The 13,704-nt window shown below is 37.4% G+C and overlaps 1 protein-coding gene across 2 annotated transcripts in view; it reads right to left on the reverse strand.

The window, feature by feature from the left end:
* The window catches only part of igsf11 (immunoglobulin superfamily member 11), a 141,700-nt gene that overhangs the window by 22,420 nt on the left and 105,576 nt on the right, over positions 1 to 13,704 (reverse strand). For both annotated transcript variants that reach the window (XM_077207154.1, XM_077207155.1), the window contains exon 2: positions 8,462 to 8,625. In XM_077207154.1, coding sequence (XP_077063269.1) covers positions 8,462 to 8,625 — 164 coding nt within the window. The remainder of the gene's footprint in view (positions 1 to 8,461; positions 8,626 to 13,704) is intronic.

A 13,704-nucleotide genomic window follows, 5' to 3' on the forward strand; every position in this document is an offset into this window, starting at 1 on the left:
CAGCCCTGGCCCCATTGATTACTAAAATTGTTCATGCTTCACTTGTTTCTGGTTCTGTACCTTCATATCTTAAATCTGCTATTATTACTCCCATACTTAAGAAACCAGGGGTTGATCCACTTAATTTTGATAATTTTCGTCCAATTTCAAATTTACCGTTTATTTCTAAGATAGTGGAAAAATGTATTGCAGTGCAAATTCATGAACATCTTTCTAATAATAACTTGTATGAACAATTTCAATCTGGCTTTCGTCCCCACCATAGCACTGAGACTGCTCTTGTCAGAATAACCAGTGATCTACTGTTGGCAGCTGACTCTGGGCTTTTATCCATACTTGTCCTTCTAGACTTGAGCGCTGCCTTTGATACTGTCTCACATAAGATACTTCTTGACAGATTAGCTTCTATTGGTATTACTGGCACTGCTTTGTCTTGGTTTAGGTCATATCTATCTGGACGCAATCAGCGTATTCAATTAAAAGGTTTTCGATCAAGAACATCTACAGTCACCACTGGTGTTCCCCAGGGTTCTGTCTTGGGCCCGCTTCTTTTTATTATCTATATGCTCCCTCTTGGTTATATTTTAAGGAAATACGGGATTCCTTTTCACTGTTATGCGGATGACACCCAACTTTACCTGTCTGCCAAACCCACCGGTTCTTTTCCACCACCATCTTTATCCAGCTGTTTAGCTGAAATCAAAGATTGGCTTTCAGCCAACTTCTTGAAGGTAAATGGCACAAAACTGAGGCTTTGCTTGTTGGGACTAGATCTGTTTTGTCTAAAACTAATTGTCTTTCTTTGTACATTGACAATACTGCAATCGGTCCTTCTTCACAGGTTAAAAGTTTGGGTGTCATCATGGATAGCACACTATCCTTTGAAGCTCAAATTAATAATATCACGCAGATTGCATACTTCCACTTGCGTAATATTAACCGTCTCCGTCCCTTTCTTTCAAATAATAATACTGCAGTTCTTATTCACGCACTGGTCACTTCACGTATAGACTATTGTAATGCTCTTCTCACAGGTGTTCCCTCCAAATTGCTACATAAGCTTCAGTTGGTTCAGAATTCTGCAGCTCGTGTTCTATCTAGAACACCTTATACTGAGCACATTTCGCCAGTTCTTCAGCAATTGCACTGGCTTCCAGTAAAGTATAGAGTTGAATTCAAGATCCTGCTACTCACTTATAAGGCACTCCATAATCTTGCACCCTATTACCTTTCACAACTTCTCCATGTTTACACTCCTTCACGGGCTCTCAGATCTTCATCTTCAATTTCTCTTGTGGTACCTCGGATTCGACTTACTACCATGGGTGCCAGATCTTTTAGTTATGCTGCTCCCCGCCTATGGAACTCTCTTCTCCTTGATGTTCGCAATAGCGACTGCTTGTTGACTTTTAAAACGCGTCTTAAGACATATCTTTTTATACAAGGTTTTTTATAACATGTTGTATTGAGTTTTTAATGCACCTTATTTGTATGTGGCTTGTTTGTTGTGTGTATTGTCTTATGCAGTGACCTGTTTATTGCTTGTAAGGTGACCTTGGGTGTTATGAAAGGCGCCATTAAATAAAATGCATTATTATTATTATTACAATATATATATAAGCATCTAGTTAGCATAGCATTTATATAGTTATTTAGATTATTTCGTGTAGCCTAGGTAGTTAATCTCGCCTATCGCTCCAGTGTGCAACCTGCATTTTACGTGGTATTGCTTCTCCAACGCAATGGAGGTGGAAATGGGCTTCTCCACACAGCTCGCTCTGCCAAACACTGCTCTTCATACCTGCATGAACTCCACCACCGCAGCGGCGTCATGATATGACTGAGCATATATTTTTAATTACAATTTATGTTCCTTCTTATTAGGATTTGCTGATTATTTTTTTCACATAGCAGCAAAATATATTGGACGTAATAGTAATAATAATCCTGGAAAAAATTACCTCAAAATCACTGAATATAAGAATAATCGGATGCCGATCGCGATGCGGGAGTCAAGACCGCAGTTTGAGCTGGTGTGCACAGACAATTCACCCTCCTCCACTTCAGGTGAAGGTGGGGGAGAAAAGTTCTCGACTTCAAATGACCGCTCTGTTGCAAAGTTACTTGCGTCACTCCATTTTAGGAGTGTGTTTGACAGCAGCTGTCACTGCGGGTCTCAGATGCAGGCCCCCCCCCCCGCTCATCTCCGCCCTCGGTTCGTCGCCTCTATCTACGCTGGGCTCTACCCACTTTTCCAGCATTTTTCAAATATTGCCTGTGCGTGGAGTCAGGCTTTGACCAGGGGTTTAGTTACCCTTTAATCGAGGTGTGACAACACCGGTCACTGGCTGGGGCTTTTAAATCGCTAATTTTAAAGGCAAACGTAAAATGCGCACGTTTGCACCGGCATGCATAATGGTGCGGTTATTGTGCCCTGAATTGACGCTAATTTGAACACGAAACTTTTTTTTTTTTTTTTTTTTACATCACTTATAAAAAGCTGGTGAGGCAGAACTTCACTTTCACTTTTAGCGTCAATTCATCCTTCGCAGGGAATTTGATTGACATGCGATCTGACCAATCAAAATACACCATTTTTGTCTGACAAAGCAGTCAGGAGAGTTAGTTGATTAACGTCGGTGGATTTGAATTTGGCTTTAACTGAGGCAATCTGTCACGACACATTAAAAAACCACAAAACGGTAGGCCTATTTATTGTTTAATTGTCTTTGACTGACCAAATTTGAAAGTTGAGACTTTGTTCCATATTAAATATGACCTGCTCGGTCCAGTCTGTCAGCGCGGTGTCAGTCTCCTCTATTTTTCACTGCTTGAGAACATGGGTTGAATCTGAAATCGCCCCCTAAACCCTCATTCACTAAGTTAGGCATGTTCCCTACGTTAGTCCACTAATACTGTTCAATTCAAGGAGTGAATGAAAACAAGTCAAGTCAAGTCATCCTCATTTATATAGCGCTTTTAACAATCTAGATTGTTTTAAAGCAGCTTTACAGAGATAAACATATAATTTAAGGTAACAGAGATTGGTTTGGTTTTATAGTGGTTCTTGAAAAATGTTTTTTCCAGCTAAAGTTAGTTTTGATTGATTCACTTCCGTCTAAATGATCTTTTGTTATTAAATTAGGGGCCACTAAGACGACACTGTTCTCTCTAAACAGACTTTAAACGTGAACCTGTGATAGACGCTGATGGCGTTCACATACGCATTAAGAATTGATTCTATAGTTATGTGCGTTTGAATATATGTGCGCAGGTTTGTAATTCCTTACAAACCATGCCTAAACAAACTACTTGTCTTGTCTATAAATTTTGATGCAGAATTTTATTTTATCTTATCACTTTGGGTAGGTACGCGAACCGAAAAATTCCACAACACTTTATCTGTGCGCGAATTCGGACAGCCGTAGAGCGTACATAAGCTGTAAGTTACATTCGTTTATGCAGTGCAATGTGGGATTGAATAAGTGCACTCAACGTCCATTATGGTTTTGGACACCACAAAAAATGGCTATCTCCTCAAGTAACGCCCTATTTGAGGGTATAGAGGGCGATTTCGGATTCAGCCACAGTGTGTGGCGTGAGAGCGGCATGGCTTGTCTGACATAGCAACAGTAACTAAAGGGGGCGGGTCTTTGCGAATGGCTTGAATGGTGCCATTCTTAATGAAAAACCCGAAAGAGAACTCGATACTGACGCTCGTCTTTTCCGTGGGTCGTGTGTGTGTGTGTAATAGGCAGGACTTAACGGATACTGCGTAATTGCGTTAAATATTTTTAACGCTTTAAACCTCTTTTTTTTTGCGGTGTCGCAGTGGGCAAGTGATGAAACCGGTGTTGCGACTGAACACCGTGTAACACCAGTTACACCGACTACCGTAGCAAGCCTATAATATATATATATATATATATATATATATATATATATATATATATATATATATATATTGACGTGAAGAATGAAAGCTGTATCATATACTTGAATAATTATATGAGCAATATCACGCTCATAGCCTTGCTAAATGGCTCTATATCAATATCAGATGAGTGTGAAAAGATTGTTTTATCAATAAAATGAACCACTATTTTCTAATGTAGCATATTGCCTTCCAATAATTCAAGCACTTTTCAGAAATATGGCTGTTTTCAAAAGTTTTCCAAGACTTAAATTTAATAAACACCTTGTACGAACCCTGTCATTATAATGGCCTGCGAAAATAATTCTGGATGATTTCCGGTGCCGTGACCCTGGTTGGCAGTTTCTACTTGATTACTTGGCGTTTCTGAATAAATGCTCCTGTAGTAAACATGGCAGTGTTTGTGAAGGGCTGCTGTATTTACAGGGAGTTGAACCGCGTCTGTACACAAAGCCAGATGCCGGGCATGCTTTAAGTTAATGAACCACCAAAACACTCCTGAGTTCAGCTTCTTCAGTGCGCTAATGAACACAGGGAAGGTGCAAAATCTCCACAGGAAGCCGACAGTCACATGCTGTGTTCAAAGAGAGACTTGAGACGGGGGGAAAAGTACTAAATGTGGAAAGCATTAAATGTGAGACACTGTGTTCAATGCTCAATCAGCACCGCAAGCAACAAAACTAATCAAATCAATGAAGGGGTCTATACTTAAAACATGTTTATTGATTATGATCCGAGCGGTCTAGTTGTGTAGCATCACACTGTACCGCCTGCAGTTGCATTTACATGAGAACAGGTGCATGATGGGGAGTTTCCTATTAAATCGCATTCAAGCAGGCGAATGTGTTAAAAAGATTATTTTGCTGGCAAGAAATATTCCTAATCAATAATATCATAGCTCTCTTTTCATTGTCTAATTAACTCTCCCAATGCATTCAGGTCAGTTTTGATGCGGAAAAATGCAAATTCAATAAAACAATGGAAAAAATGTATCTATATTTGTGCATTGTTTCCCAGTAAAAATATCTAAATGTCCTGATAACAGGATACATTTATTTACCTGAGAAGCAATTTGCATAAAATATTATGACTTGCTTTCAGTGAACTTATTCTTTCTTACTCAATTTTTTTTAAAAGCATAAATTTAACAAGATATAAAATTAATGACAAGGGGAAACAAATATCAGACTATCAAAATACGCATATTCATGTTTTTAAAATTATTTAAAGAAATATAACCATTTAAAAAACGTTTGCGTTCTAGGTCATTGTTATCTGGCTTTACACAAAGTTTACGACTTATTCTGTACATCTATAGAGTTACAGTAGATTTGTCTCAAAAATACTTTTGTAAAATATATTTAGTCTGTTTCCCATATATCACACACTTTTGGGACTTATCACACATTAATGAACCATTGCAGCATGAAAAATGTATCTTTCAGTTTATGCAAGTAAAATGTATGTATTTTGTTTGAAAACAATCCAGAATAATATTGATGTTAAGTAAAAAAAAAAAAAAATTATATATATATATAGATATAGATTTTGTAACAAAATTCTGTTTAATTTAGTAAAAACATGGTCACTTTTAAGACATTCATATGTTGCTAATGCTAAGAAGTTATTAAAGCTACAACATGTAAGATTTTTGTAATAAAATATCTAAATATATTAGACATACGAGGATAAAGCGTCACGTCTAGTGGCACGCTCAAGCTGTTGTTGCTTCATTCAAACATTATGGTCCATGGCAAGCAGACTTTGGGACAAAAGGAGAACTAAAACGAGGATCAATATCAGCGTGGCGCTTTCGAGATGCCGAGAGCTAGCGTCCGCGAATAACTTCGACTTGACAGAGACGCCGCTCTTGCATGTACTTTATTAGACAGGTGAGCAAATGTACATAAAACTAATCAATGTTATATAGCTCAACATGATGAAATTTTAGAATGTGATCAGTATGTTATTCTAATATTGATCTAGCTTACTGCTAGTCTCATACAGACAACCAACACATAGAATAACATTATAACTTTATAACAGGGTTCGTACAGACTCTGTGAAATGAAATTCCAGGACTTTCAAGGACTTTTCAAGCACTACTTTTTTGGATTTCAAGGACTTCAATCGGCACTTATCAAACAATATCTTTATTATTTTACTCAATTTAAACATGGTATCTGATGTTTCACTTCATAGAGGTCAATCCATTGACCAGCGCTGTCAGGCATGGAAAATCCCCTTAACCATTGAAAGGATATTGAAACTGAATTTGTTTCCATTATATATTCAAATATATATAATTGACCTGAAGAATGAAAGTTGTATTATATACTTAATATCATGCTTTATATATTAATATCATGAGAAATAGCTCTATATCTCAGACGGGCTGCAGTGTTGATTTAGCGTGAAAATTTTATTTTTTCAACAAAAAAACACCACAATATTTTGAATTAGGGATGTACCGATACCACTTTTTGCAGAACGAGCTACCGATACCGTAACCGATCCCTGAATTTTCACTGCATTTATAATTGTAATTGTATTAGTAGATAAACCAAGAGAATATAAATCATATTAGTTGGCTTCATTTGTTCATCAAACATATATTTCTTTCAATTATATTCATGCTTAATTAAGCCTGCTAAAATACATTGTATGAGCTTCAGTTACTGTACATTCTATTGGTCGATCATATTGTATCTTTCATTGAATAGCACAGCACATATTTAGACTAGAGCAGCTCCAGAAGGGTCAGTGCTGAGGATTGGGTCAGTGAAATATCAATTATTTATTCCAATTTTGATACTTCAACAAAAACTTCCTGCCTAATTAATGCGAATTTAAAACATTATTAAAGGTAAGCAGTCAGCAACAATATAAGAACGAATAATCAACTTACAAATAAATACGATAGAACAAAGAAAGGCTACAAATGAAATAAACAGTGTTTTTAGAGTTTTTCTGGTAGATCTAACAGGTACAGAAATTTGAATAAAGTAATAAAATGTGAAAAAATTGCATATTCATTACTGGATAAATTAAATATAGATGGATCTTTTTGTAAAGTTGAAAAGGGTAGCCTATTTAGTCAAGAGCAGTGAGTAATTTAGTTGTCCATTGTTTAATTAACATTTAAAGAGCAGTGGGTTTGTTAAACTGCACCTTTAAGACCGAACGCAAGGACGCATTTGAACATGGCTACTTCACTTGAGATATAACTGACTTTGTTTACTAGGATACTCGCCAAGATGGGCGTTTTTACATAATTTTGTGTGAATTCGTCCGTACAAGCGCAAGACGTTCAGTATTCGCGCGCGGAGACGCCGGTTTGCGGGGCGCGCGCTTATGTTTGCGTGCATGGAACTTCTTGACTGCAAACGTCCAGTAATAATGTAGGGAATCACTCGTTATACATAAATCAGGTAACAGTTCATGTTTTACTTTACTTACATATATGATTTAGTTTTCATCCAAATAATAGGTGCTGAGTGAACGATCAGCAATCAAGAGCTATCAAGAGCATTCAACAGAACTGCGCTCTCTCTCTCTCTCTCTCGTCAGTTAACGTTAATAAAAAGCTACATGCCTCGTTTTATTGTCTTTGCCATTGACGTCCGACTGAACTGCAAACCTTCCACTGATTTCCTTCAAAACTTGAATTTCCTTCCTTCTGTTTAAAGGAATGCGCTCGACCAGCTCGCGCGTCTGTGCCGCTGAGCGTTCAATCCACTGCGCGGTTTCCTCTGATCAGTGCGCGCACCACAGCTGTGTGTTACTATACACACGCTGCCTGGGAGGCCTATCGGTGCATCCCTATTTTTAATAATTCAAGCACTTTTCAAGTACCTCTTCAAAAATATGGCTGTTTTCAAGGGTTTTCCAGGACTTAAATTTCAAAAAGTCAAATTCAAGTACTTCAAGCACTTTAAGCACCTTGTACGAACCCTGTTATAAACACACTGAAATGCAGTTTAGTGTGATAGTGTAGACCAAGTGAAACAGCGCTGCGTTTCCTCACAAGCTTCATTCGTCAAATAAACTGACCTGTGTGAGTATTAATACAGTACATTAGTTCGGTAGAATGAAATGTCCTTATTCCTTTATATCCGCTGGACTCGCGTGTGATATCTGTCTCTTATTAGCAATCGTGCCCTGCTTCACACCACAGTCATGATAAAAACATCAATGTATTCACTCATCCATAAACATTATTAGATCTTTAAGCATGACGACAAGTTCTATAATTTCGCTTATGTGTCATCAATCTACGCCTTTGTTATTGTAAGAGGTTAGCGACTCCTAAAAAATGACATATTGTAGCTTTAATACAATATGGTTTTAGTAAAATATGACGTTATGAAGCTTACCCGGAAAATTTGTGAATGCGTTGTGAGGGTTAATCCTTATGGATCAAATCAGGCACTCTTCCAAATGGTTTCCCGCTGAAAATCGTTTCATATGTCTGTTAAATGCATGCGAGTGTTGTTCAGTGTGTGTGTGTGTGTTGTGGTTGTTCACCTGCTCTGGCTGGTTGGCGTTGGCCAGTGGCGTGACCATCCATATGATGTAGAGATTATTGAGCGCAGCGCTCGTGGAGAAGGTACAGGGCAGGACGGCGGCCTGACCGCGGGCGACCTGAACACTGCTCTGGCTCACCGTCACTTCCAGCGCACGCACACACACTGCAGGAGGAACACACACCACCAGTCAAATCACAGTAACACACAAAAGGTACACTCAGAGCAGAGAACCTATTCTGCTTGTGTATGTTCATCTTTCTTTACTGTGTGGTGTTGCTGTTTCAGCATGAAAAAGCTCTCTATATCAGTGTTTATTTATTAACCTTTGTTTAACCAGGCAAGTTCTTATTTTCAACGACAGCCTGGCAGGAGGATTATGATCTACATTTTACAACACACATATATACATTAATTAAAAAAATTCACAAGTTGTGATATAAAATCACTCCCTAATAGTTTTTTAAATGCAGAGATTGAAATAAATGAATAAAATGGCAGAGCGACCATAGATGTTTTTTTTTCAAGGTAGAATCAAACTAATATGATTGGACGATCGGGTTGAATATTTACTCGATCAGCCAATCATATTCGTTTAGATGATTGTTGCATTGCAGAATTTCACATGTCAGTGTTTCTGAACTCCTGAAACGCCTCCATTGTAGTCTTGAGTTTCTTCCGGGAACGAACACGTCACAATATTCCTCATTATAATAATTCATACGCAGAATAAAGGGGCGGGGCCTGGTTGAGTTAGTTAGTAGTGTGTTAAACTGGCCGTTATGGTAAGAGCGGGACATTTCCCAAACACACTCGAAGCGTTCGACCAATCACAACACACTGATCCAGCCGACCAATCAGAGCACAGTGTGCTTTTCAGGAGGAGGAGCTTCATAGAGACAGGAAGTAAACAGAGCGTCACTGACAGACTGGGAAGAGAGGAGCCGCAACAATGGAGAATATGAGGAAAATAATCAACATTCAAGCAGGAAAACCTGTTCTAGTAGAGGACAAAAACAACATCAAGACTATATAAAAGGGCATTATATGGCCTCTTTAAGATTTTCAGTATATTTATCATACATGTGAAACGCACGTGAAACAGGAATAACGCAACTATTTCAATTAGCAAAAATCAAAACAAAAGTAAAAAACAGTGATTCAACCTTGATCTATGACATTGAATAAGCATGTAAATGCCAGATGGGTTAAAAAAAAGTCACATCCTGTTTTGATGGTGTGATTAGGTCAGACACAATCAAATGATACACAACCATGGCTTATGTTTGCATGAGCTAAACACATTAAACGTCTTAAACTGGGTTACATCCTCGGAGGTCTGTGGGTGTTATGTGAACTCGTGCTCATTATGACCTGCAATCAAAATATATCATCTATAAAAACATGATTTTACCAGGTGTATATTTAATGCTATTTATGGACATATTGTTTGTTTTAAAAAGAGCATCCTCATTCATGAATCTGATTGGATTAGCATCTGAATGAACAGCACAATGCCTCTAATTGAGGGGAGATGAACAGCCTCATGCTTCCCAAGCCTCGTTAACACAATATCACATGATTATCATCCGGCCAATCACGTGGGAAGAAGACAGAGCCTCACCAGCTGCACAATAGATGAAGTTCTAGTATACTACAAACTGCACAGTATGCACTGAATATAGTAGGCATTATTCCATGATAAACATTTCAATGCAATATACCCGATGTACCACATGACCTCATTATGTGCATGTTTAATTCCGTTGTAACAACGACTAATAAAACACAAGCATTCACAATATTTATTCTGCACAACTAAATTGTTTTATCAACAAAAAAATGCATACTTTTTACTATATCCGATTATACGTAAGGGTGACCTTGTTAATATGATGTTTCATTTCAAGTTATGATTGAAACGCCCACAACTTTAATACAAATAAAATAAATAAAAAACCATGCAACTGTATGCAGTTTGCAATGTTAAATGTAGTCGAAATAAAATAGCAGTATGCAACAGGCACTATATAGATGTTTAATTCAGTAAGAGTCGAATTATCACCTTTGGAATAAAAATTATTACTGCAAAAAAGGTGTTTAATTTAGTGCAAAAAAGCATTCACTTTTGGCAGCCTGATTAAACGAGTCAAAAACTGATTTTAAATTTGTAGCTGATATTGCTTAGTTTATTTGTCACAATGGAAATGGAAGATCAAACATATGCTGTTCTAAACTGCACAGGGTCCGAAATTAACACCCGCCAAGCGCCAAATGCGGGTAGATTTTCCGTTTGGCGAGTAAATCTCAAAAGGCTATCCGCCACACTGGCGGGTGAATGTTCCAGACCTTGCGTGTGTGTGCGTGTGTGCCTCAAGAAGCGTGTGTGAACCTTCTTCACACCTAAAATAGAACTACACTAAATATATATATTTTTTAAACTTGAATAATTAACAAATTAATATGGCAAAAAACACTGAATCAGTTTGAAGCTTTGAAAAAACTGCATTTTTTTCATCAGACTACGTTTTTTCGTCAAAAAAAAAAAAAAAATAGCAGGCCTACCTCAATCCACAGCTTGTCTAGTTTTTATTTAAAAAAGTAACATGTCTACATGATGTGGGGTGAGTCTGGGTCTCCGATGGCACAGATGTCCCGGGTATACAGAGATAACGTCTCGCTAGAGTGGCCAATTTCGGAAAGCGCCTTTCATTTTCTTGTGGATGTTTGCTTCGCAAGTGATATTGCATTGTAGCCTACTTGCACTAGGCCTACTGCTTTATATTTTTTAATACCGCGTATCATATTTTGCAAGTATTCGTCACTCTCTGTCGAAATGGTCCCACACAGTAGCTACTTCTTTTGCCTTGGTTCATTTTGCTTGCTCAGCGAAATAGGCTATGTATTGGCGCGTGTGGTTGCGCGTGTCGACGCACCCCGTGAGGCTATATACTGTTTTTTTTAAACCATGCAGCAAACAAACAAAAAAGCTATATATATATATATACTTTTAAACCGTTTAACTGATAGTATTAATCGGTAATTTTTTTTTACTTTCGGGAAAGTATCTGATAGTTTTACAAAACCTTCAAATGTACTGTTATGAGCACTAGTTTCATGCTCACGTCTTCCATGTCTTACTATTTGTTGCTCTGTTTTGACTTCTATGTACTCTTAGTCATTCAACATAATACTTATCTCAATTAAATGTACTGAAAGGATTGTATATGTGACACAAAAAGGCTGTTTATTATTATGGCCGGTAATTTGCATACTGAAAATGTGCATACTGAAAACGTGCATAATGAAAATGAGCACACTGAAAATGAGCACACTGAAAATGAGCACACTGAAAATGAGCATACAGAAAATGAGCATACAGAAAATGTGCATACTGAAAATGAGCACACTGAAAATGTGCATACTGAAAATGTGCATACTGAAAATGAGCATACAGAAAATGTGCATACTGAAAATGAGGACACTGAAAATGTGCACACTGAAAATGCTAAATGAAAATGTGCACACTGAAATTGTGCATGCTGAAAATGAGCACACTGAAAATTTGCATACTGAAAATTTGCATACTGAAAATGAGCACACTGAAAATGAGCACACTGAAAATGTGCATACAGAAAATGCATAATGAAAATGTGCATACTGAAAATGAGCACACTGAAAATGTGCACACTGAAAATGAGCATACAGAAAATGAGCACACTGAAAATGAGCACACTGAAAATGTGCACACTGAAAATGAGCATACAGAAAATGAGCATACTGAAAATGTGCACACTGAAAATGAGCATACAGAAAATGAGCACACTGAAAATGAGCACACTGAAAATGAGCATACAGAAAATGAGCACACTGAAAATGAGCACACTGAAAATGTGCACACTGAAAATGAGCATACAGAAAATGAGCACACTGAAAATGAGCACACTGAAAATGTGCATACAGAAAATGCATAATGAAAATGTGCATACTGAGAATGAGCACACTGAAAATGTGCATACAGAAAATGTGCATACAGAAAATGAGCACACTGAAAATGAGCACACTGAAAATGTGCATACAGAAAATGCATGATGAAAATGTGCATACTGAAAATGTGCACACTGAAAATGAGCATACAGAAAATGTGCACACTGAAAATGAGCACACTGAAAATGTGCATACAGAAAATGCATAATGAAAATGTGCATACTGAAAATGAGCACACTGAAAATGTGCACACTGAAAATGAGCACACTGAAAATGTGCACACTGAAAATGAGCATACAGAAAATGTGCACACTGAAAATGAGCACACTGAAAATGTGCACACTGAAAATGAGCATACAGAAAATGTGCACACTGAAAATGTGCATACAGAAAATGTGCATACTGAAAACGTGCATAATGAAAATGAGGACACTGAAAATGAGCATACAGAAAATGTGCATACTGAAAATGAGGACACTGAAAATGAGGACACTGAAAATGTGCACACTGAAAATGCTAAATGAAAATGTGCACACTGAAATTGTGCATGCTGAAAATGAGCATAATGAAAATGAGCACACTGAAAATTTGCATACTGAAAATTTGCATACTGAAAATTAGCACACTGAAAATGTGCACACTGAAAATGTGCACACTGAAAATGTGCATACTGAAAATGCATAATGAAAATGTGCATACTGAAAATGTGCATACTGAAAATGTGCATACTGAAAACGAGCAAACTGAAAATGAGCAAACTGAAAATTTGCATACTGAAAATGAGCAAACTGAAAATGAGCACACTGAAAATGAGCACACTGAAAATGAGCACACTGAAAATGTGCACACTGAAAATGTGCACACTGAAAATGTGCACACTGAAAATGAGCACACTGAAAATGTGCATACTGAAAAGGAGCACACTGAAAATGTGCACACTGAAAATGTGCATACTGAAAATGAGCACACTGAAAATGAGCAAACTGAAAATGTGCACACTGAAAATGAGCACACTGAAAAGGAGCACACTGAAAATGTGCACACTGAAAATGTGCATACTGAAAATGTGCACACTGAAAATGAGCAAACTGAAAATGAGCAAACTGAAAATTTGCATACTGAAAATGAGCAAACTGAAAATGAGCACACTGAAAATGTGCATACTGAAAATGTGCATACTGAAAATGAGCACACTGAAAATGAGCACACTGAAAATGTGCATACTGAAAAGGAGCACACTGAAAATGTGCATACTGA

This window comes from Siphateles boraxobius, unplaced genomic scaffold (assembly GCF_051911475.1).
Source record: "Siphateles boraxobius isolate OS27281-9 unplaced genomic scaffold, OSU_SipBor_1 6, whole genome shotgun sequence".
In the NCBI taxonomy this organism is placed as follows: domain Eukaryota; kingdom Metazoa; phylum Chordata; class Actinopteri; order Cypriniformes; family Leuciscidae; genus Siphateles; species Siphateles boraxobius.